The 21,666-nt window shown below is 38.8% G+C and overlaps 1 protein-coding gene across 6 annotated transcripts in view; it reads left to right on the top strand.

Moving 5' to 3' along the window:
* The window catches only part of TRDMT1 (tRNA aspartic acid methyltransferase 1), an 85,317-nt gene that overhangs the window by 35,629 nt on the left and 28,022 nt on the right, over positions 1–21,666 (top strand). For 2 of the 6 annotated variants that reach the window (XM_010859978.1, XM_010859981.1), the window contains exon 2: positions 17,023–17,132. In XM_010859978.1, coding sequence (XP_010858280.1) covers positions 17,077–17,132 — 56 coding nt within the window. In that variant the 5' untranslated portion in view covers positions 17,023–17,076. Of the gene's footprint in view, positions 1–3,864; positions 4,034–8,909; positions 9,160–14,216; positions 14,272–17,022; positions 17,133–21,666 lie in introns of those variants that run through there. The other 4 variants (XM_010859980.1, XM_010859976.1, XM_010859977.1 and 1 more) reach the window with 4 other exon arrangements.

The raw sequence follows: 21,666 nt of genomic DNA, 5'->3' as shown, positions 1-21,666 counted from the left end.
CATGAAGTGATGGGACCAGATGCCATGATCTTAGTTTTTTTAATGTTGAGTTTCAAGCCAGCTTTTTCACTCTCCTCTTTCACCCTCATTAAGAGGCTCTTTAGTTCCTCTTCACTTTCGGCCATTAGGATGGTGTCATCTGCATATCTGAGGTTGTTGATATTTCTCCCGGCAATCTTGATTCCAGCTTGTGATTCATCCAGCCCAGCATTTCGCATGATGTACTCTGCATATAAGTTAAATAAGTAGGGTGACAATATACAGCCTTGTCGTACTCCTTTCCCAATTTGGAACCAGTCTGTTGTTCCATGTCTGGTTCTAACTGTTGCTTCTTGACCTGCATACAGGTTTCTCAGGAGACAGGTAAGGTGATCTGGTATGCCCATCTCTTGAAGAATTTTCCACAGTTTGTTGTGATCCACAGAGTCAAGGGTTTTAGCATAGTCAATGAAGCAAAAGTAGATGTTTTTCTGGAACTCCCTTGCTTTCTCCATGATCCAACGAATGTTGGCAATTTGATCTCTGGTTCCTCTGCCTTTTCTAAACCCAGCTTGTACATCTGGAAGTTCTCGATTCATGTACTGTTGAAGCCTAGCTTGAAGGATTTTGAGCATAACCTTGCTAGCATGTGAAATGAGCGCAACAGTACGGTAGTTTGAGCACTCTTTGGAATTGCCCTTCTTTGGGATTGGAATGAAAACTGACCTTTTCCAGTCCTGTGGCCACTGCTGAGTTTTCCAAATTTGCTGACATATTGCATGCAGAACTTTCACAGCATCATCTTTAAGGATTTGAAATAGTTCAACTGGAATTCCATCATCTCCACTAGCTTTGTTTGTAGTAATGTTTCCTAGGGCCCACTTGACTTCACATTCCAGGATGTCAGGTTCTAGGTGAGTGACCACACCATCTTGGTTATCTGGATCATTAAGACCTTTTTTGTATAGTTCTTCAGTGTATTCTTGCCACCTCTTCTTAATCTGTTCTGCTTCTCTTAGGTCCTTACCGTTTCTGTCATTTATTGTGTCCATCCTTGCATGAAATGCTTCCTTGATAGCTCCAATTTTCTTGAAAAGATCTCTAGTCTTTCCCTTTCTATTGTTTTCCTCTATTTCTTTGCACTGTTCATTTAAGTAGGCCTTCTTATCTCTCCTCGCTATTCTCTGGAACTCTGCATTCAGTTGTTTATAGCTTCTCTCTTCTCCTTTGCCTTTAGCTTCTCTTCTTTTCTCAGCTATTTGTAAGGCCTCATTAGACAACCACTTTGCCTTCTTGCATTTCTTTTCCTTTGGGATGTTTTTTGTCACTGCCTCCTGTACAATCTTACGAACCTCTGTCCATAATTCTTCAGGTACTCTGTCTATCAGATCTAATCCCTTGAAACTTTTAGTTACCTCCACTGTATAATCATAAGGGATTTGATTCAGGTCATACCTGGATGGTCTAGTGGTTTTCCCTACTTTCTTCAATTTAAGTCTGAATTTGGCAATAAGGAGCTGATGATCTGAGCCACAGTCAGCTCCCGGTCTTGTTTTTGCTGACTGTATAGAGCTTCTCCATCTTTGGCTGCAGAGAATATAATCAATCTGATTTCGGTGTTGGCCACCTGGTGATGTCCATGTGTAGAGTCTTCTCTTGTGTTGTTGGAAGAGGGTGTTTGCTATGACCAGTGCGTTCTCTTGGCAAAACTCTATTAGCCTTTGCCCTGCTTCATTCCGTATTCCAAGGCCAAATTTGCCTGTTACTCCAGGTGTTTCTTGACTTCCTACTTTTGCATTCCAGTCCCCTATAATGAAAAGGATATCTTTTTTGGGTGTTAGTTTTAGAAGGTCTTGTAGGTCTTCATAGAACCGTTCAACTTCAGCTTCTTGAGTGTTACTGGTTGGGGCATAGACTTGGATTACTGTGATATTGAATGGTTTGCCTTGGAAACGAACAGAGATCATTCTGTCGTTTTTAAGATTGCACCCAAGTACTGCATTTCGGACTCTTTTGTTGACTATGATGGCTACTCCATTTCTTCTAAGGGATTCCTGCCCACAGTAGTAGATATAATGGTCATCTGAGTCAAATTCATCCTTTCCAGTCCATCTTAGTTCGCTGATTCCTAGAATGTCGACGTTCACTCTTGCCATCTCCTGTTTGACCACTTCCAATTTGTCTTCCATGGACCTAACATTCCAGGTTCCTATGCAATACTGTTCTTTGCAGCATTGGACTTTACTTTCAGCACCAGACACATCCATAACTGAGTATTGTTCCCACTTTGGTCTAGCAGCTTAATTCTTTCTTGACCTGTTCATAATTGTCCTCACTCTTCCCCAGTAGCATATTGAACACCTTCAGACCTGGGGGAAGACACAAGGGAAGCCATTAGTACAACTCAATTTCTCCTAACAATAGTGAACGTGTGTGGGACTTCTCTGGCAGTCCAGTGGTTAAGAATCTGAGTTTCTAATGCAGGGGGCACAGGTTTGATCCCTGGTTCAGGAACTAAGATCCCACATGCCTTATGGCATGGCCAAAAATAAATAAATAACATTTGGTGGTAATGGGAACAATAGAAAAACACTTCACAATGAGACCATTTCTGCTCCTCCCAATATCTGTGTTTTCTTAGTTTGTAATTGAGCTTCTAACAATTTGGTGATTAGATCATCTTGGAGAAGGAAGGCCACAGCACTTGAAGGGCCATAATTGTAAGGGAAGAGGACCCTAAAAGGCCTTCCTGGATTAGACCTCTTCCCCCATAGCCTCTGCTTTAGCTCCTCTCTGAAGAACCCAGATGATTAGTATCTGATGTATATTGTCTGAGTTTTTCAGATCCTGAAACTACCACAAAGTGGAAGAAAGTAACTACTTGATGATGATGAGCACTGGCTCCAGAACTTCTAGCACCTAAAGACTGACCACCATCAAACAATCTGAGAATGGTGCCCAGCCCTTACCTTGCCTTTAAAACTGCTTTGCTGAAACCCTTAGGAGAGTTCTGGGTTTTTGAACATGCGCCAGCTGTTTGCTTTGCTTCACCCTGCAATAAACCTTTTTCTGCTCCAAACTCTGACACTGTGCATCAGGCATGTGAAATTGCTTTCGATAACTTAAAAATAGTTCTAAGTTACATTAACAGCAGTTCCTATCTTGGGGCTATTTTCCAAGTTAAAATAGCTTGCCCCAGAGCTCCCCTGTATTAGCTCAAGGGGACCTCCGGGGCACCTGTGCTGGTTTCTGCCCCTGTAACTCTCAGATCTTCTCTGGGTAAGAGGCTGATTTAGTTCCCTCACTCAAGCTAAGGCCCAACCCCAGGCATGAGGTACATGTTCAAGCCTAATGGAAGAAGGGTTTGGACGCTTCTGGCTTTCAAAGAGGGAAAAGCAGCAAGCCTGAAAAGTGAGTGTTTGTGGATTCTAACCTCTGTTAATTGACTTTGAGGCACAGGCCCTCTAGTGTACCCAGGATTTTCTTTTTTCCTCTCAAGGTACTTTAGAAGGAAGATGGAGGGTAAATCAAGCAATGGAGTGGCTTTCATTCTCTTGGGATGCCTTGGTGCTTTCTGTCCCTTGTCCACCTGCCTACCCTTGCCAGTCCCTGAGCCCCAAGGCTGCCCTGTGAAGACCTGAGCCAGAGCCTAGGAAGTAAAGTGAAGTGAAGTCGCTCAGTAGTGTCCGACTCTTTGTGACCCCATGGGCTGCAGCCTACCAGGCTCCTCTGTCCATGGGATTTTCCAGGCAAGAGTACTGGAGTGGGTTGCCATTTCCTTCTCCAGAGGATCTTCCCAACCCAGGGATTGAACCTTGGTCTCCCGCATTGTAGGCAGACGATTTACCATCTGAGCCACCAGGGAAGTCCTAGGAGGAGGGAACTGAAAAGCCGCGGAACTAGAGATGAGAGAGCGGCGGGGCCGGGGGGAAGGAGGAGCCACGGGACCGGCAGGCCTAGCTCCAAGGAGGAGGCGGTGGCGGCGCGGGAATGGAGCCCTTGCGGGCCCTGGAGCTCTACAGCGGAATTGGGGGCATGCACCAGGCTCTCAGAGGTGAGACGGTACAGGGCGCCACTTCATCTGCGAGTCGGAGCTGGTCAGAGTTCGGGCTCCAGGGAGGGGCGGAGCGGCGAGGCACTAAGGGCGGAGACTGGAGGGGAAACGGTCTGTGGGGGAGGGGCGGGAGAGTTGCTCGGTTGTCTTGGAAACCGCCCGCGCGGCGCCCCAGCTGTCCCTTGGGGAGGAGACTCCCTTCCTCCGCCCGGTCCGAAGGCCGGGAGGGGTACCTGCTGGGAGTCGTGATCCGCATGGCTTGGCTGTAAAGTCGAACCAAAATGGTGCCTACGGAGCGGGAGGGGCGAACCCCCTGCCCTGTGCCAAACCCCAGTTCTGAGTGAGGCTGTCCCCGAGAGGCCTGGAAACTCGGTCCTTTACCCTCGAGGAACTCACACCGGGGGAGGGGAGGACGCTGGGCAGGTTCCTGGTGGTGAGGGCTTGGATCTTCCAAGTGATAACTACAACGCGAGGTAGAAGTTAGTGAACACTAAGTAGAACCGAAGGGGAAGTCTGGAGAAAACAATCCTAGTCAGTTGTGATGGTTGAAAAGAAACATTTTGTTACTTCTGGTCTAGATACATTTAGGCTCCAGAAGACTGAGTTCAAACTTCGTTGAAATGTGACCTTAACATTTTTGAACCTGTGTCTTGGTTTTACAATGTGACAAGTATTTCTTTCAGAGATGAAACGTTAGGAACCTTAAAGAAAAATTGTTTAAAATGTTTAATAATGCCTGGTACATTGTAACCACTCAAAATATTATAAATATTGTCCTCATGTACCTCTTGCATTTTGAGGTTTTAGATTTGTTTGGTGCTAAGTTGGAACTGCAAGGTTCATGTCGGCTGTTTGCACTCAGAAATGTTTACTGAACGAGCCCCTCTTCAGTTCCGGGTTCTATGCTAGGCACTGGAGTTGTAGAGTGACAAATAGACATGGAACGTATATGTTTATTCTTAAATTACTATGACGACCACAAAACTGAAACCTCCCTGCTTCCCTTTTTTAGTACCAAGGGTAACACGAGACTAGTACTGTAAGATACGGACAGTATGTCTTAAGTTGAGCACGTAAATTTTCTAAGCATATATATTGAGTGAATCTAGAAGAGATTAGTGATGATTAAATTTTTATTACCAATTATTTGATGGCTCTCTGTGTTCAGTTCTCTATGTAAAGTAACAAAATTTACCAGCGGGAAAACAAAACTAGCATTACTTGTGCTCTTAGTTAATTTTCTAAGATTGTCAGCATTTTACCCCCCTATCTTAAAGCCCCTTAAAGGTTGCTTAGTGCTGTAATTCAGCCACTCCTTAAATGTTGGATGTTAATCCACCCCCCGCCCCCATTTTTTGCAAGTTTAAATGTGCTGCAATTAATTATTGAGCATTAATCTTGGTTTTCTCTTTAGCATGTTTTCTAGAAGTCAAATTAATTAATGAAAGACTATGTGCTAGTTACTAAGTCAAAAATACTGAGAATTTTTGGACTTTTGGTGATACAGCAGGTTGCTTTTCAGAGAATTTGAGTGCCTCCTTCAACTACATTTTCCTCAGGATTTGTATTATCCATTTTTAACCTTTGTGAATTTGTTAGGGGAAGTTGTGTAATTTTAGTTTGTGTTTTTTGGGAGTTAATAAATGATTAGATATTTTCCCCCCTACTAGCCATTGCAACCTGAATTTGTCTATACACATTTCTATTACTACTGCTACCATCCCAAATCTAAGTTATGTCATCTCTCACTTAAAATATTAAAATAGTTTCCCAACTGCTCCCCTACTTTCTTCCACTCTGCTTCCTTGCGCCATCCTTTCTCCATTTAGCAACAAAGTGATCTCTTACCTGGTAAGCTGGATTGTGTCACTCCCTGGAGTCAGTGGTCTCCCTCTGAGGTTAGAATCACAGTCCCCTCTTCGTAAAAGGCCTGTGAGATCTAGCCTCCGTCCACCTCTTCAGCCTTATCTGCCAGTCTTGCCTGCTTCTCTTTTCCAGGCTTCCAGTTCTTCTTTCTCTTTGTTCCTCAGACCTTCAGAATTCCCCTTATGCTCTGGCCTTAGCTTTTGCTATCGTCTCCACCCAAGTGCCCTAACCTCAGGCTTTCATGCTGCAGCTGCATTTTGTCTTCCGCAGCTCAGTAACATGTGGCTGCTTCAGAACAGCCTTCCTCTGCTGACCCTGGGATCCACAGTACCCCTCCTGTGGCCTCTCCACCTGGACGTTCTATCATCTTTTGACTTGAGGTTGGCATATTAGGGATATTGCTTCTTGTCTTTCAACATTCATTTATTTGATGTACTAAAATTAAATTTTTTTTCTGTAATAAAATACGTTGCTGTTTTCCATGGGGTTTTTATTAATATATAATAATGCAAACTAGTAACAATGGTGGTTAGCTGCAACAATTACTAAGGAGTTTTTATATGTCATTCCCTTCTCCAGTGGACCACATCCTGTCAGACCTCTCCGCCATGATCCGCCTGTCTTGGGTGGCCCCACACGACATGGCTTAGTTTCATTGAAACAAGGCTGTGGTCCGTGTGATTAGATTCACTAGATTGACCACTTAAGTATTCTTGCCTTGAGAACCCCATGAACAGTATGAAAAGGCAAAATGATGGGATACTGAAAGAGGAACTCCCCAGGTCGGTAGGTGCCCAATACACTACTGGAGATCAGTAGAGAAATAACTCCAGAAAGAATAAAGGGATGCAGCCAAAGCAAAAACAATACCCACTTGTGGATATGACTGGTGACAGAAGCAAGGTCCGATGCTGTAAAGAGCAATATTGCATTGAAACCTGGAATGTTAGGTCCATGAATCAAGGCAAATAAGAAATGGTCAAACAGGAGATGGCAAGAGTGAATGTCGACATTCTAGAAATCAGTGAATGAAAATGCACTGGAATGGGTGATTTTAACTTAGATGACCATTATATCTACTACTGCAGCCCACCAGGCTCCTCTGTCCATGGGATTTTCCAGGCAAGAGTACTGGAGTGGGGTGCCATTGACTTATCTGGATTTTTACTATAAGCATTTACTATTACCTATCATACTGTTTTACTTGGTTATGTTTCTAATTGCCTCTCCTAAAATGGAATCTCCATCAGGTGGGGATGTTTCTGTGTCAGAATCTTGTTTGTTTTGTGTGTGTAGAGATTTATCTTGTTGACTGTTGTATCGTTGGCATCAAGAATAGTGCTTGCACAAAGCAGATACTCAACAAATATTTGAATGAGTAAGTTATAGAGCATGAGCGTTTTATTGACTGTTGATATTGTCAGGTTCGTTTTTAAAGGACATACCAGCTTAAATTTCATAGTGTTTGTGTGACTATAGATATACCAATATAATACCTAAGACTATATAATTTACTAGGTGAGATTATTTTAATTTTTTGATAACATATGAAGTTGAATATTTTAAAAATATTTTTACATTTAGTGCTCTTTTTATTTTTAACTGTGTAATACATTTGTTGAAAGTTGGGAAATACTGAGACCATTCTTATTCATTCAGGACATAATTGCTGACTGATTTCTAAGTTCAGTCGCTCAGTCATGTCCGACTCTTTTCGACCCCATGAACCGCAGCATGCCAGGCCTCCCTGTCCATCACCAACTGCCGGAGTCCACCCAAACCCATGTCCATGGAGTCGGTGATGCCATCCAACCATCTTATCCTCTGTCGTCCCCTTCTCCTCCTGCCCCCAATCCCTCCCAGCATCAGGGTCTTTTCATATGAGTCAGCTCTGCACATCAGGTGGCTAAAGTATTGGAGTTTCAGCTTCAACATCAGTTCTTCCAGTGAACACCCAGGACTGATCTGCTTTAGGATGGACTGGTTGGATCTCCTTGCAGTCCAAGGGACTCTATAGACATGCTCTGTTCTCTCCTCCAGAGATTATAGTCTGCTAAGGAAATACCCATGCTGGACAAATGCAGAAGAAATTTAAAAATTCTATATGATGCTCATGTAGGGCTAATCCTTGTTGAGGATTTAGATTTTATCTTTTCAATCTGTGTCCTACATGGGTCCATGAACACTAAAATAAATTATAGCTTTTTTCACATGGAATATCTTGAATTTTTCTTTGCCAGTAAATGTCTTTGTTAACTTTTGATATTTGATGGTTGTGTGACATTCCATTTTATGGAATGTCCATTCCATTCCACAATTAGGTTGCTTGTAATTTTCACTGTTATAAATAACATGCCATTGATACATCATATGCGTCTTTTCTCTACATCTCTGTTATTGCCTTAAGTACTAGTTTCCTGTTGCTGCTGTAACAGTTGACCATAAACTTAATGGCTTAAAGCAACACAGATATATTCTCTTACAACTCTGGAGGTCAGATGTCTTAACATCAAGGTGTTGCCAGGGCTGGTTCCTTCTGGAGGCCCTAGGAGAGAATCTCCTTCCTGGCCTTTTCCAGCGTTTGTAGGTCACCTGCATTTGGCTCGTGACCCCTTCCTCCATCTTCAGAGTGTATCCCTCTGACCTCTGCTTCCCTCATCACATCTTCTTCTCTGACTCTAACCGTCATTCATCCTTCTTGTGATTATACTGGGTCTATCATTATAACCCAGGATAATCTCCTCTTGATCCTTAGTCATATCTGCAAAGTCCCCATTGCTATGTAAGGTAACATTTCACAAGCTTCAGAGATTAGGATGTGGACATCTTTGAGGGGTCTTTATTCTATCTGCCATACCTTAGGGTATGTGCCCCAGTATAAAATTGGTAAGTTCAAAGCAGTTTTTAGACTTTAGATACATACGGCCAAACTCCTAAAACATTGAATCCTCAATTGATGTTCACATCTGCAGTGAAAATTCCTATCACACCTATATATATATATATATTTCAACGTTTGATATTCTTATTTTTAAAAGTCTTTGTACTTTTGATAATAGCAAACATTTATTGAGTGACCACTGTATGGTGAGCACAAATGTAAGAATCTTACAGGTATTAAGTAATTTAATCCTCAGGCAACTGTGATGTAGGTACCTTATTATCTCTGTTTTATAGGTGAAGACACTCAAGAGTTTGTTTAAGTCACACAGTTGGAAAGAGTGAAGCTAAAATTCAAACACAGGCAACGAGCCAACTAGGTATCCTATTCTAAATCTTTTCTTGGACTATGTGAACAGATGTACACACATGTATGCACATACACACATTTTGAATAAAAGATCTCTTAGGGTGTGCCTGTGACAGCCTTGATGATAAAAAATAATGGTAGCTAATATTTTTGAGTACTATGTGGCTTAGTGAAAAAGGTTTGCGTACAGTCAGGAGGAGTACGGAGGAGGAAAATGAGCAATGAAGTTAATTGAATGCATTTTCCTCTGAGGTCTTAGGACTAGCCTGTGCTTTCTGGTCTAGTGCAGAGTTATAAAATTTCAGTTCAGTTCAGTTCAGTTGCTCAGTCGTGTCTGACTCTTTGCAACCCCATGAACTGCAGCACGCCAGGCTTCTCTGTCCATTACCAACTCCCACAGCCTACTCAAACTCATGTCCATCGTGTCAGTGATGTCATCCAACCAGCTCATCCTCTGTCGTCCCCTTCTCCTCCCTCCTTCAGTCTTTCCCAGCATCAGGGTCTTTTCTAGTGAGTCTCTTCTTTGCATCAGGTGGCCAAAATATTGAAGCATCAGCCTCAGCATCAGTCCTTCCAGTGAATATTCAGGACTGATTTCCCCCAAGATTGACTGGATGGATCTTCTTGCAGTCCAAGGAAATATCAAGAGTCTTCTCCAACACCACAATTCAAAAGCATCAATTCTTTGGCGCTCAGCTTTCTTGAGAGTCCAACTCTCATATGCATACTGGATGTTTTTCCTACTGGAAAAACCATAACTTGGATTAGATGGATATTTGTTGGCAAAGTAATGTCTCTGCTTTTTAATATGCTGTCTAGGTTGGTCATAGGTTTTCTTCCAAGGAGCAAGCATCTTAATTTCATGGCTGCAGTCACCATCCACAGTGATCTTGGAGCCCAAAAGAATAAAGTCTATTACTATTTCCATTGTTTCCCATCTATTTGCCATGAACTGATGGGACCAGATGCCATGATCTTAGTTTTCTGAATGTTGAGTTTTAAGTCAAATTTTTCACTCTCCTCTTTCACTTTCATTAAGAGGCTCTTTAGTTCTTCTTCGCTTTCTGCCATAAAGCAAAGAAAGACTCAGAATGGCAGGAGAGGAGTTTTAATCTTGGGGATCTTTATGATAACATAATTACACTTTTACAACAAGCCTTTGTTTTTCCACTCACAACCAACTAGATACAGAGTACTGATGCTTATGTCATCTGTAAGTTCTTCATTGACTTGGTCAGAATGAACATGTCAGAAATTGTCATCTTTAAATTATGAGAAAGCATCACCAAAAACATGAACAATTCATAGATGTTAATTCACTCACAGCAAATTTATGTAAAATAGTCTTTGTTGTTTAAATCTGTAATAGGCTGCATTACATGTGTTTATTTAAATAAAATGTGTTTTTAAACATGGTTGTGCCTTTAAAGAGTTTAAGGTGAAGGTCTTAGATGTCATGGGGAAAGTGGAGAAGACAGATTTCTATCCCTTGAATTCTGTTAAGTGTTTAAATAGGTGGGCTTCCCAGGTGGCTCAGTGGTAAAGAATCTGCTTGCCAATGCAGGAGACTCAGGTTCCATCTCTGGGTCAGGAAGATTCCCTGGAAAAGAGAATGGCAACCCATTGTAGTATTCTTTCCTGGGAAATCTCTTGGACCGAGGAGCCTGGCGTGCTACAGTCCATGGGCTCGCAAAGAGTCAGACACAACTTAGCAACTAAACAACAACAACAATATTTAAAGAGTTAGCTTTCAACTCATTATATTGGGTGCCATATGTTGATCTTTTAAAAACTATCTCAGTTTAATTCTTGTTGTTTTTTATTCTTTTGACTATTGTGTTGATGGGATAAAATGATGCATTGAGTTACAACTGTTTGCTGGTGTGTGTGTGTGGGAGGGCCTCTGTGTGTTTTGAGGATGTAGCTAGTGTATAAGAATATATTCTTGTCTGTTCTTGAAATTTACTTTTCTTTTGGTTTTTCAGGGTTATAACAGAGAAGTATTGAATTCTTTTTTTCAAGATAAAAATTTTTTGTTTGCTTTTTATTGATGATAAGTAAGTAAGTAAGTGTTAGTCGCTGAGTCGTGCCTGACTCTTTGTGACCCCATGGACTGCAGCCCACCAGGCCATGAGATTTTCCAGGCAAGGATACTGGAATGGGTTGCCATTTCCTTCTCCAGAGGATCTTCCCAACCCAGGGATCAAACCCGGGTCTCCTATACTGCAGGCAGATTCCTTACTGATTAAGCAACAAGGGAAGCCCATTATAAAATATAAAATATTTTACTGATTATAAAATACATTATTATTGTAAAAAAAAAAAATCCCACAAATAATCCAAGAAAGTTTAAGAAAGAGGTAAGAATCACCCCAGAATTACACATCTGCCATCAAGATATAGCCCCATTGACAGCTGGCTTTTTTTTTTTTTTAATGTGTACACATACACTTTATATTTGCCTCAGTGTGATGATCTCTATGCCATGTATGTTGTTGGCCATGGCATTATTTCATTCCTTTTTATGGCTAGGTAATATTCCATTGTATGTATGTGCCTCATCTTCATCCATTCACCTGCCAGTGGCCTTTAGGTTGTTTCCATGTCTTGGCTGTTGTGCGTAGTGCTGCTATGAACATAGGGGTGCATGTATCTTTTTTAAATTATAGTTTTGTGTGGATATATGCCCAGGAGTGGGATTGCTGTATCTTACAGTAACTCTTATTTTTAGCTTTGAGGAACCTCCATACTGTCTTTCAATAGTTAATGTACCAGCTTACATTCCCATCAACAGTGTAGGATGGTTGCTTTTTCACTACACCTTCTCCAGCATTTGTTATTTGTAGACTTCTTCGTGATGGCCATTCTGACCAGTGTGAGGTTGGTACCTCCTTGTAGTTTTGATTTGTATTTCTCTAATAATTAGTGGCGTTGAGCATCTTTTCATGTGCTTGTTGGCCATCTTTATGTCTTCTTCATGGCAAATAGATGGGGGGAGGAGTGGAAACAGTGGCAGATTTTATTTTCTTGGGCTCCAAAATCACTGTGGATGGTGACTGCATCCAGAAATTAAAAGGGGCTTGCTCCTTAGAAGAAAAGCTATGAAAACCTAGACAGCATATTAAAAAACAGATCATCTTGCAGACAAAGGTCAGTATAGTCAATGGTTTTTTCAGTAGTTATATATGGTTGTGAGAGTTGGACCATAAAGAAGGCTGAGCACCAAAAAATTGATGCTTTCAAATTGTGGTGCTGGAGAAGACTCTTGCAAGTCCCTTGGACAGCAAGAAGATCAAACCAGTCAATCCTAAAGGAAATCAACCCTGAATATTCATTGGAAGGACTGATCCTGAAACTGAAGCTCCAGTACTTTGGCCACCTGATTAGAAGTGACCCATTGGAAAAGACCCTGATGCTGGGAAAGATTGAAGACAGGACAAAAAGGGGGTGACAGAGGATGAGATGGTTGGATGGCATCTCTGACTCAATGGACATGAGTTTGAGAAAACTCCAGGAGGTAATGAAGGACAGGGAAGTCTGGTGTGCTGCAGTCCATGGAGTTTTGAAGAGTTGGACGTGATTTAGTGACTGAACAACATCAATAATGTTTTCTTTGGAGAAATGTCTATTTAGTTCTGCCCATTTTTCAGTTGGGTTTTTTGATATTTGTTGTTGTTGAGTTGTATGGGCTGATTGTATATTTTAGAAATTAAGCCCTTGTTGGTTGCAGATATTTTCTCCCACTCCATAGGTTGTCTTAGATTTCGTTTTGCTTATGGTTTCGTTTGCTGTGCAAAAGCTTCTAAGTTTGATTAGGTCCCATTTATTTATTTTTGCTTTTATTTCTGTTGCCTTGGGAGACTGACCTAAAAAAAAATTGGTATGATTTATGTCAGAGAATGTTTTGCCTATGTTTTCTTTTAGGAGTTTTATAGTGTCATGCTTTATGTTTAAGTCTTTAAGCCATTTTGGATTTATTTTTGTGTATGGTGTGAGGATGTTCTAACTTTATTGATTTACATGTGGCCATCGAACTTTCCCAGCACCATTTGCTGACTTTTCCCTGTTCTATATTCTATATTCTTGACTCCTTTGTCAAAGGTTAATTGACATAGGTGTGTGGGTTTATCTGGGCTTTTACTCTGTTCCATTATCCATGTATCTGTTTTTATGCCAGTAGCATTTTGATTACTGTAACTTTGTAGTATCATCCATAGTCTAGGAGAGTTTTGCCACCTGCTTTGTTCTTTTTCCTCAGGATTGCTTTGGCAATTCTGGGTCTTCTATGGTTCCATATACATTTTAGGATTATTTGTTCTAGTTATGTGAAAAATGTCATGAGTAATGGATTGCTTTGGACAGGATGGCTGTTTTCACGATGCTAATTCTTCCAATATAAGAGCATGGATTATCTTTCCATTTCTTTGAATCCTGTTCTTTTTTGTTCATTATAGTTCTCAGCATATAAGTTTTTGATCAGGCTTATTCCTAATCAAATTTAATTTTTTGGTATGATTTTTAAAGGAATTTTTTTTGCATTCCTTTTTTGATATTTCATTGTTAGTGTAAAGAAATGCAACTTATTGTTATATTTGAAGTGTAAGAATCTTTAAAAAGAAGTAGGAAATATACTTTGGCGATCATTTTAAATTCAGAATCCTTGCATGTCTGTTTTTGCTAAATACTTTTTAGTTTTAATTAAGCTTGACTTTGAATGAAAAGAAATAGACATTTGATGTATTCAATTGATCTTCTATTTCACAACTAGATGTCAGTGTTAGCGTACCTGATTACATGTTTCAGGTTGATTATAATGAGGTAATTCAAGAATGACTCACCTATATGAGAAACAGTTTAGAAAAAAATGATAAGGAAAAGAAGAAAAAAAGCAACTTTCCTTATTTCAAAGGAGGCCAGTTAATTTTATATTTACATTCTAAAATGATTTTTCCCCACATTAGCTATGTATGAACAATTTAAACTTTTTGATTTATTTGGTTAGGAAAGGCAGGTAGAGTGTTGTGCTTATACCTTTTACTCCCAACAACCAGAGGTTCTTCCTTGCAGCTCTTCCAGAAAGTGTGATCAGAAAAAGGAGGAAAATAATCACTATTCAAACATGGTGTGTATGTGTGTTTTTTGCCCACTTATTAAGAAACATATTTAAGAGCAGGAATTATGCATGTAATTCCAGTGACATTTCTAACATTTCACTTCAAAGTCTCTCTTGACATAACTAAATCTGCCTTTTTTTTACTTTAAGGCTCATGTAAATAAGAATATGATACCCTTTATCCTTTCCTTGTAGATCTAATCTGACAATTTTTAAAAATAATTTATGCTATGTTCATCTAATTATACAGTATCTCACCTTTTTTAAAATCTATGCTTCCTGTTAATATTAACAAATATGCAATCCATAATAAACCAGAAATATCATGAATAAAATCCAGGTAAAGCAATAGATCAAAATACTGAAAACATGTCCTTCCCTTCTACTTTCCCAACAGATCCTGTGGATCTCTTTTTCCCCAACCCTCTCCCCTCTGAGAATGACTACTCTGGGACCATTTAAAGTGACAGGGCTCCCTTGGCCAAAATCTACTGAATTATATTTGTTTGGATTTTTAAAACACTTTCAAAATCTGTGTATGTAGCTTAACAAAGATTTTTGGAGGCTATAGATTTAAAGTATACGGTAAGAAATATCAAGACAACTTGTCTTTGGAGCTCAGTTTAAGGTTTTGGTAGAATTGAAAGGCATGGTTTTTAAGAGTATTATTTAAGTAGTTTAACTTTTTCCTTAACACACTCATACCTCAAAACAATTCTGTTTTGAAAAGGCAGGGTGAATTAGTGTCAGGAAGATCTTAGTATGTTTATTTTTCATCATGGAAATAACTTTCTAGGTCATGTGGTAGATCGTAATTTTATTACAGTAAAATATGTGCACACAGTGCATTTGTTTATTGACTTTAAAAATCTATTGTTTTCTGAGAAAGAATTTTTGGTTCATCAGTTTTTGTATCACCACATAAAACATGCCTTTGGCAGTTTTTTTTTTGTCAGTTTTTATGTCTTCTGGGCACATAATACAAGAACATAAAATTAATTATTGATTGTGGTACAGATTTGGCACATCACTGTGGGTTTTCAATCAGCCTATAAAAAGAGAAAAATCATATCAACTAACTCCAGGCATTCCCAGCTTGCTGTATATGTAATAGAAATGCAAGCAGGCGGCATCATGCTAATTACAACACTTCCTATTTAGCAACACAGTGGAATAGTTCAATGAAATTTACTTAATTCCCAGCTCTCTTACAATGATTAGTAGTTGCTTAGTTCTTAACCTTGATTATAAGATTTGTGATTTTGCAAATTGATTCTTACATACTAATTTTTGTTATTTGTTTAAAAGCCTTCTTCGTTTATGTTTCAAGATCTCTCTGATACCTTTGACAAAGATATAATTTAGAACTTAAATTTACTTTATACGAAGGCAGATTAATTATTGGATTTAAACTCAATCAGAGGCAGCTGCCTATGATATTACTAACTGGACCGTGAAGCTTCCAGTGACCTATATACAAGGCAGCAGGGTACCTAGAGAGAGTTGGTCCTAGCCCAGGTTCTTGAGCCTGGTAGTAGACGTGTAGTAAATATTTACTTGGATGCATTTATCCCCTTGTTTCTCTCTGGCATCATCTTTCCTAGGCCTCAGTGTAGTGTTGTGATTGTTTCTGAGTGTGTGTTTGCTTCCTCTTTGCCCCATCTTCTGTGATCTGGTTTTTATTTCCAGGTCCTTGTTACATGCGGCCTAGCTCCTCACATCCTAATGTTTTTCTCTTTAATTTTTTGATATTTGGGCTGCCAAATTTAACTATTAAAAGAAATGGTTATTAAAGAAATAGCTATTTGGAGCCACTATTTAACTTTGTAATACTTTCTCTGATGATTTTCCTAAGACCTCTCCAATACTTTTATTTCAAGAACTCTTCACATTTTCTACTGATTTGGGACAGGGTTTACACATAATTGGGTTTGTATGTGTTTTGAGAAAGAAGTGCAAAGAGGGTGGTAATTGCAAAATACAACAGCAATTACAAATTTTGACTGCTATTTTAAGACTATACCAAAATTCTCTGAATCTGAAAGCATTATGAAAATGCCTTTCTTCAGCTGCAAGACAGAGCAATGAAGGAAGACATGCACTTGTAATTATTTCTCTTGCTCTTCTTATGTTCTCTCCTGATCTGTCAAAATTTTTAAATTTTGGTCTGTGAAATTTTTATATTTGGACACAAATTAATTTTTCATTCCATTTAAAAACTTACCAAAGCATTCAAGGAGTGAATTCTGTGATATGTGAGTTACATGTTAATAAAGCTATTAAAAAAAAATTTACCTGAAACTTACCAAAACTTACCTAAAAGTATTTCCAGTGGTAGTGGGAAGCACAACTGTATTAATGTTAGAAGATGAGGAACAAATTGTAGTTAATTTCTAAATTTCCAAGCCATTTGACTTTTAAGAATATCTTTCACTTTTATGTTTTTGGTTTAATTTAGGAAAACTTTCCATTTGACTCATAAATGTATACCTTAATGGAGGAAGGAAAGCAAATATGAAACATTTGTCTTATTTTTGGCACCAGAATGTTGTTGAGAGAGATGAACCAGAGGTACATAAATATTCCACTTCCCACCTGGTTCTTCCTGGCTTTGTTGTCGACTGACAACCTGAGATCTGACTAGATAATTGAGGAAGTGAGGAAATGTACTACAAAATTCTGTTATTTTAGCCCTTTTCTATAATGAACAAATTGATCTTCAGGACTTGACATTCTAAGATATTCCGTTTATCATTACAGAAAGCTGTATACCTGCACAAGTGGTGGCTGCTGTTGATGTAAACACTGTTGCTAATGAAGTATACAAGTATAATTTTCCTCACACACAGTTACTGGCCAAGACAATTGAAGTGAGTAACAATTATTATTCTTTTAATAAGTATATAGCAAGTAAAAATGTGATTGAGGAATACTGCAAGATACTGATTTTTGGTGTCTTCATTTGAAGATAAGTCATATATAAATGAAAAGGTTTAGGAGAAGGGAATTAAATTTATATTTTTTAATTCTGTCAGAAGGTAGCATGTAATTTTTTTTCTTTTTTCCTTTTTAAAAATTTCTAGCTTTAGAGAGATAAGATCAGTAATTTGGTCTTGAAAGAATTGAAAAGTAAGCATATACTCTACTTCTAAATGTTTAGTTTTATAATGATGTTAAACTTGGCTTAATTCTTAATTTTTAACCAGTACTCAGGTACAGTATGGAGAAGGCAATGGCACCCCACTCTAGTACTCTTGCCTGGAAAATCCATGGACGGAGGAGCTTGGTAGGCTGCAGTCCATTGGGTCGCTAAGAGTCAGACACGACTGAGCGACTTCACTTTCACTTTTCACTTTCATGCATTGGAGAAGGAAATGGCAACCCACTCCAGTGTTCTTGCCTGGAGAATCCTAGGGATGGGGGAGCCTGGTGGGCTGCCGTCTCTGGGGTCGCACAGAGTTGGACACGACTGAAGCGACTTAGCAGCAGCAGCAGCAGGTACAATATATATACAGCAGGAGGGAAAAAAGAGAAAATGAAAAAAAATCATTGGTTATATTATTGGGTTGGCCAAAAAAGTTCATTCAGGTTTTTCTGTAAAGGTGTAGGCAAAAACCGGGATGAATTTTTTGGCCAACCCAATACTTACTGAATGCTACTTAAAAAAAAATTTTTTTTTTTTATTTTTAATTGAAGAATAATCACTTTACAATATTGTGTTGGTTTCTGCAATACATCAACATGAATCAGCCATAAGTATACATATGTCCCCTCCCTCTTAAATCTCCCTCCCACCTCCCACTCCATCCCACTCCTCTAGGTTGTCACAGAGCCCCGGTTTGAGTTTGAGTCATACTGTAATTCCACTGGCTATCTATTTTACATATGGCAGTGTATATGTTTCCATGATACTCTCTTCTTGTTGACGCCTGTCAAAGTTAAAGATAGTTTTTTGCTTGTGATGAACTCAGCAGAAGTATTTAATGCATTGTTACTTTCAAAATACAGTGTAATATGAAATTGTGTTTTTTCTCCCAGTCTTATGTTGTGCAAAATTTTACACATATTTCTCATGAAACTGTAATTTATATGCAAGAAACTGTACTCTTTGTGTATAGTTTGAGTTTTGACCAATGTCCATGGGGTTGCAAGACTTGGACAAGACAGCGCACACACACTCACACAACATCCGCTACCCTAAAATGCTCCTAAGTGTCAGTCTCTTACCCAGCCCTAGCAACCACTGATCTGCTTTCAGTCATTACAAATTAAATATTCTATTTCTAGTATACCATAAATAAAATCATGAGTGTAATTTTTCTGAGTGTGACTTCTTTTGTTTAGGGTAATGTTTTTTGCATTGTATCAATCAGTAGTTGCCTCTTCATTACTATTCCATGATATTCTGTATGTACAGGTATTTGTGGAAATTTCATATTGCAAAATGTGTATCCGTTCACATGTTTGACATTTAGATTGTTTCTAGTTTTTGACTATTATAAAAAGGTTGCTATGAAGATCCATGTATAAGTTTTTGTGTAGACTTTTTTTTTCTTGTGGGTAAATACCGAGGAGTAGAATTGCTGGAGTGTGTGATAGACTTCTTTAATTTTATGAGAAAATGCCAACTGTTTCACGTAGTGTTCATACCATTTTATACTCACACAGTCAGTGTTTAAGTGTTTCAGTTATTTTACATCTTTACCAAAAGTTGCTATTGTCAATCTTTTAAATTTTAGCCTCTCCTGTGAGCATACAGTGATATTATGATTTCAATTTGCATTTCCCTGGTGACTAATAATGTTGAGTACTTTTTTATTGGCCATTTCTATGTCTTCTTTGATGGAATTTCTTTTTTACTTTTTTTTTTTTTAATTGGTATGTTTGTGCTTTTTCATACTGTTCATGGGGTTCTCAAGGCAAGAATACTGAAGTGGTTTGCCATTCCCTTCTCCAGTGGACCTAAACTGTGGAAAATTCTGAAAGAGTTGGGAATACCAGACCACCTGACTTGCCTCTTGAGAAATTTGTATGCAGGTCAGCAAGCAACAGTTAGAACTGGACATGGAACAACAGACTGGTTCCAAATAGGAAAAGGAGTACATCAAGGCTGTATATTGTCACCCTGCTTATTTAACTTATATGCAGAGTATATCATGAGAAACGCTGGACTGGAAGAAGCACAAGCTGGAATCAAGATTGCCAGGAGAAATATCAATAACCTCAGATATGCAGATGACACAACCCTTATGGCAGAAAGTGAAGAAGAACTAAAGAGCCTCTTGATGAAAGTGAAAGAGGAGAGTGAAAAAGTTGGCTTAAAGCTCAACATTCAGAAAACTAAGATCATGGCATCTGGTCCCATCAGTTCATGGGAAATAGATGGGGAAACAGTGGAAACAGTGTCAGACTTTATTTTGGGGGGCTCCAAAATCACTGCAGATGGTGACTGCAGCCATGAAATTAAAAGACACTTGCTCTTTGGAAGAAAAGCTATGACCAACCTAGACAGCATATTCAAAAGCAGAGACATTACTTTGCCAACAAAGGTCCTTCTAGTCAAGGCTATGGTTTTTCCAGTAGTCATGTATGGATATGAGAGTTGAACTATAAAGAAAGCTGAGTGCCAAAGAATTGACGCTTTTGAGTTGTGGTGTTGGAGAAGACTCTTGAGAGTTCCTTGGACTGCAAGGAGATCCAACCAGTCCATCCTAAAGGAGATCAGCCCTGAGTGTTCATTAGAAGGTCTGATGTTGAAGCTGAAACTCCAATACTTCGGCCACCTGATGCAAAGAACTGACTCATTAGGAAAGACCCTGATGCTGGGAAAGATTGAAGGCGAGAGGAGAAGGGGATGACAGAGGATGAGATGGTTGGATGGCATCACCGACTCAATGGACATGAGTTTGGATAAACTCCAGGAGTTGGTGATGGACAGGGAGGCCTGACGTGCTACAGTCCATAGGGTTGCAAAGGGTTGGACACAACTGAGCAACTGAACTGAACTGAACTGATATTTGTGCTATTATCATTTAGTTTTAAGAAATGTTGACATTTTCTGGTTTCACATTGTTTGTCATAAATATTTTCTTCAATTCTGTAATTTGTCTTTCCTTAACTGTGTTCACGAAGTGCAGGAGTTACTTATCTTTTTTTTCTCTTTTATGGGACAGTTTTTCTGTCTTGCGAAGTCTTTGTTTACTCCATTTTTTCCTGTTAGTTTTATAGCTTTGGTTTTTACATTTAGGTTTATGACCCATTTAAATGGTTACGTTTTGTGTGTGGTCTCAGGTAGGAGTAATTTTTTTTTTTAAGTGCATATAAAATTATCCTAACACCATTTTCTGAAAAGACTATCCTTTCCACAAATTCTTTGACATCTTTGTTAAAAAATAGCAGATCATATGTGTGTGAGTAAATTTCTGAATTCTCTCTTCAGTAGTATCTATGTTTTTATCCTTATATCAATAACACACTATTGTTTATTGTATCTTTATAATATGTATTAAATTCAGGCAGTGTAAGTTCTCAAAATTCTGAATTTATTTTTTAAGATTATTTTGGCTACTCTCTAATTTACATTTCCGTATAAATTTCAGAATCAGCTTGCCAATTTCTACCTAAAAAAGGTATTTTGATTGAAATTTCAGTGAGTGGTTTTGGAAGAACTGATCTCTTCATAAAATAATCTTCCAGTTTATGAATATGATATCTCTCTTCACTTATTTAGGTCTTTATTAATTTGTATCAGCTATATTTTATAGTATTTAGTTAATATTTTGTAATATTTATTAACCTGGTATCCTGTAACTTTGCTATATTGACTTATTGCTTCTGATAACCTTAATGTTGATTTTTTAGGATTTTTAACATATACAGTTCTATTGTCTGAGGAAAAAAAGTTATACTTTTCCCTTCCAACCAGTATGACTTTTTCCTTGTCTTATTGCATTGTCTAGGACCTTCTTTACAATGTTGAATAAAGTGTGACATTGGACATTCCTGCCTTCTGACAGATATTAGGGGAGAATTATTTAGTCATTTATCATTTAACATCTTAGATGTTAGTTGTATATTTTTCATGTATTACATGTTTAGAGGAACATGGATATTTAGAAGCAGGTGAAGAAAGGAGAAGAAGACTGGCAAAGAGGTTGGAGGAGAAATAGGTCTTGGAGTTTTAAGTGTCAAAGTAGGAGAGAATTTCAAAAACAAGAGAAGAATTGGTCAGAGGGATGGCAGTAGCTTTAGAAACTGGCTTTTTTTAAAAAAAAAATATTTAAATGCTTCTGTGAGAGGAACCGGGAAATAGACGGGGAAACAGTGGAAACAGTGTCAGACTTTATTTTTCTGGGCTCCAAAATCACTACAGATGGTGACTGCAGCCATTAAATTAAAAGACGC

Source organism: Bison bison, unplaced genomic scaffold, assembly GCF_000754665.1.
Source record: "Bison bison bison isolate TAMUID 2011002044 unplaced genomic scaffold, Bison_UMD1.0 scf7180017864461, whole genome shotgun sequence".
Lineage (NCBI taxonomy): Eukaryota > Metazoa > Chordata > Mammalia > Artiodactyla > Bovidae > Bison > Bison bison.
This window is presented reverse-complemented; position numbering and strand designations above follow the sequence as displayed.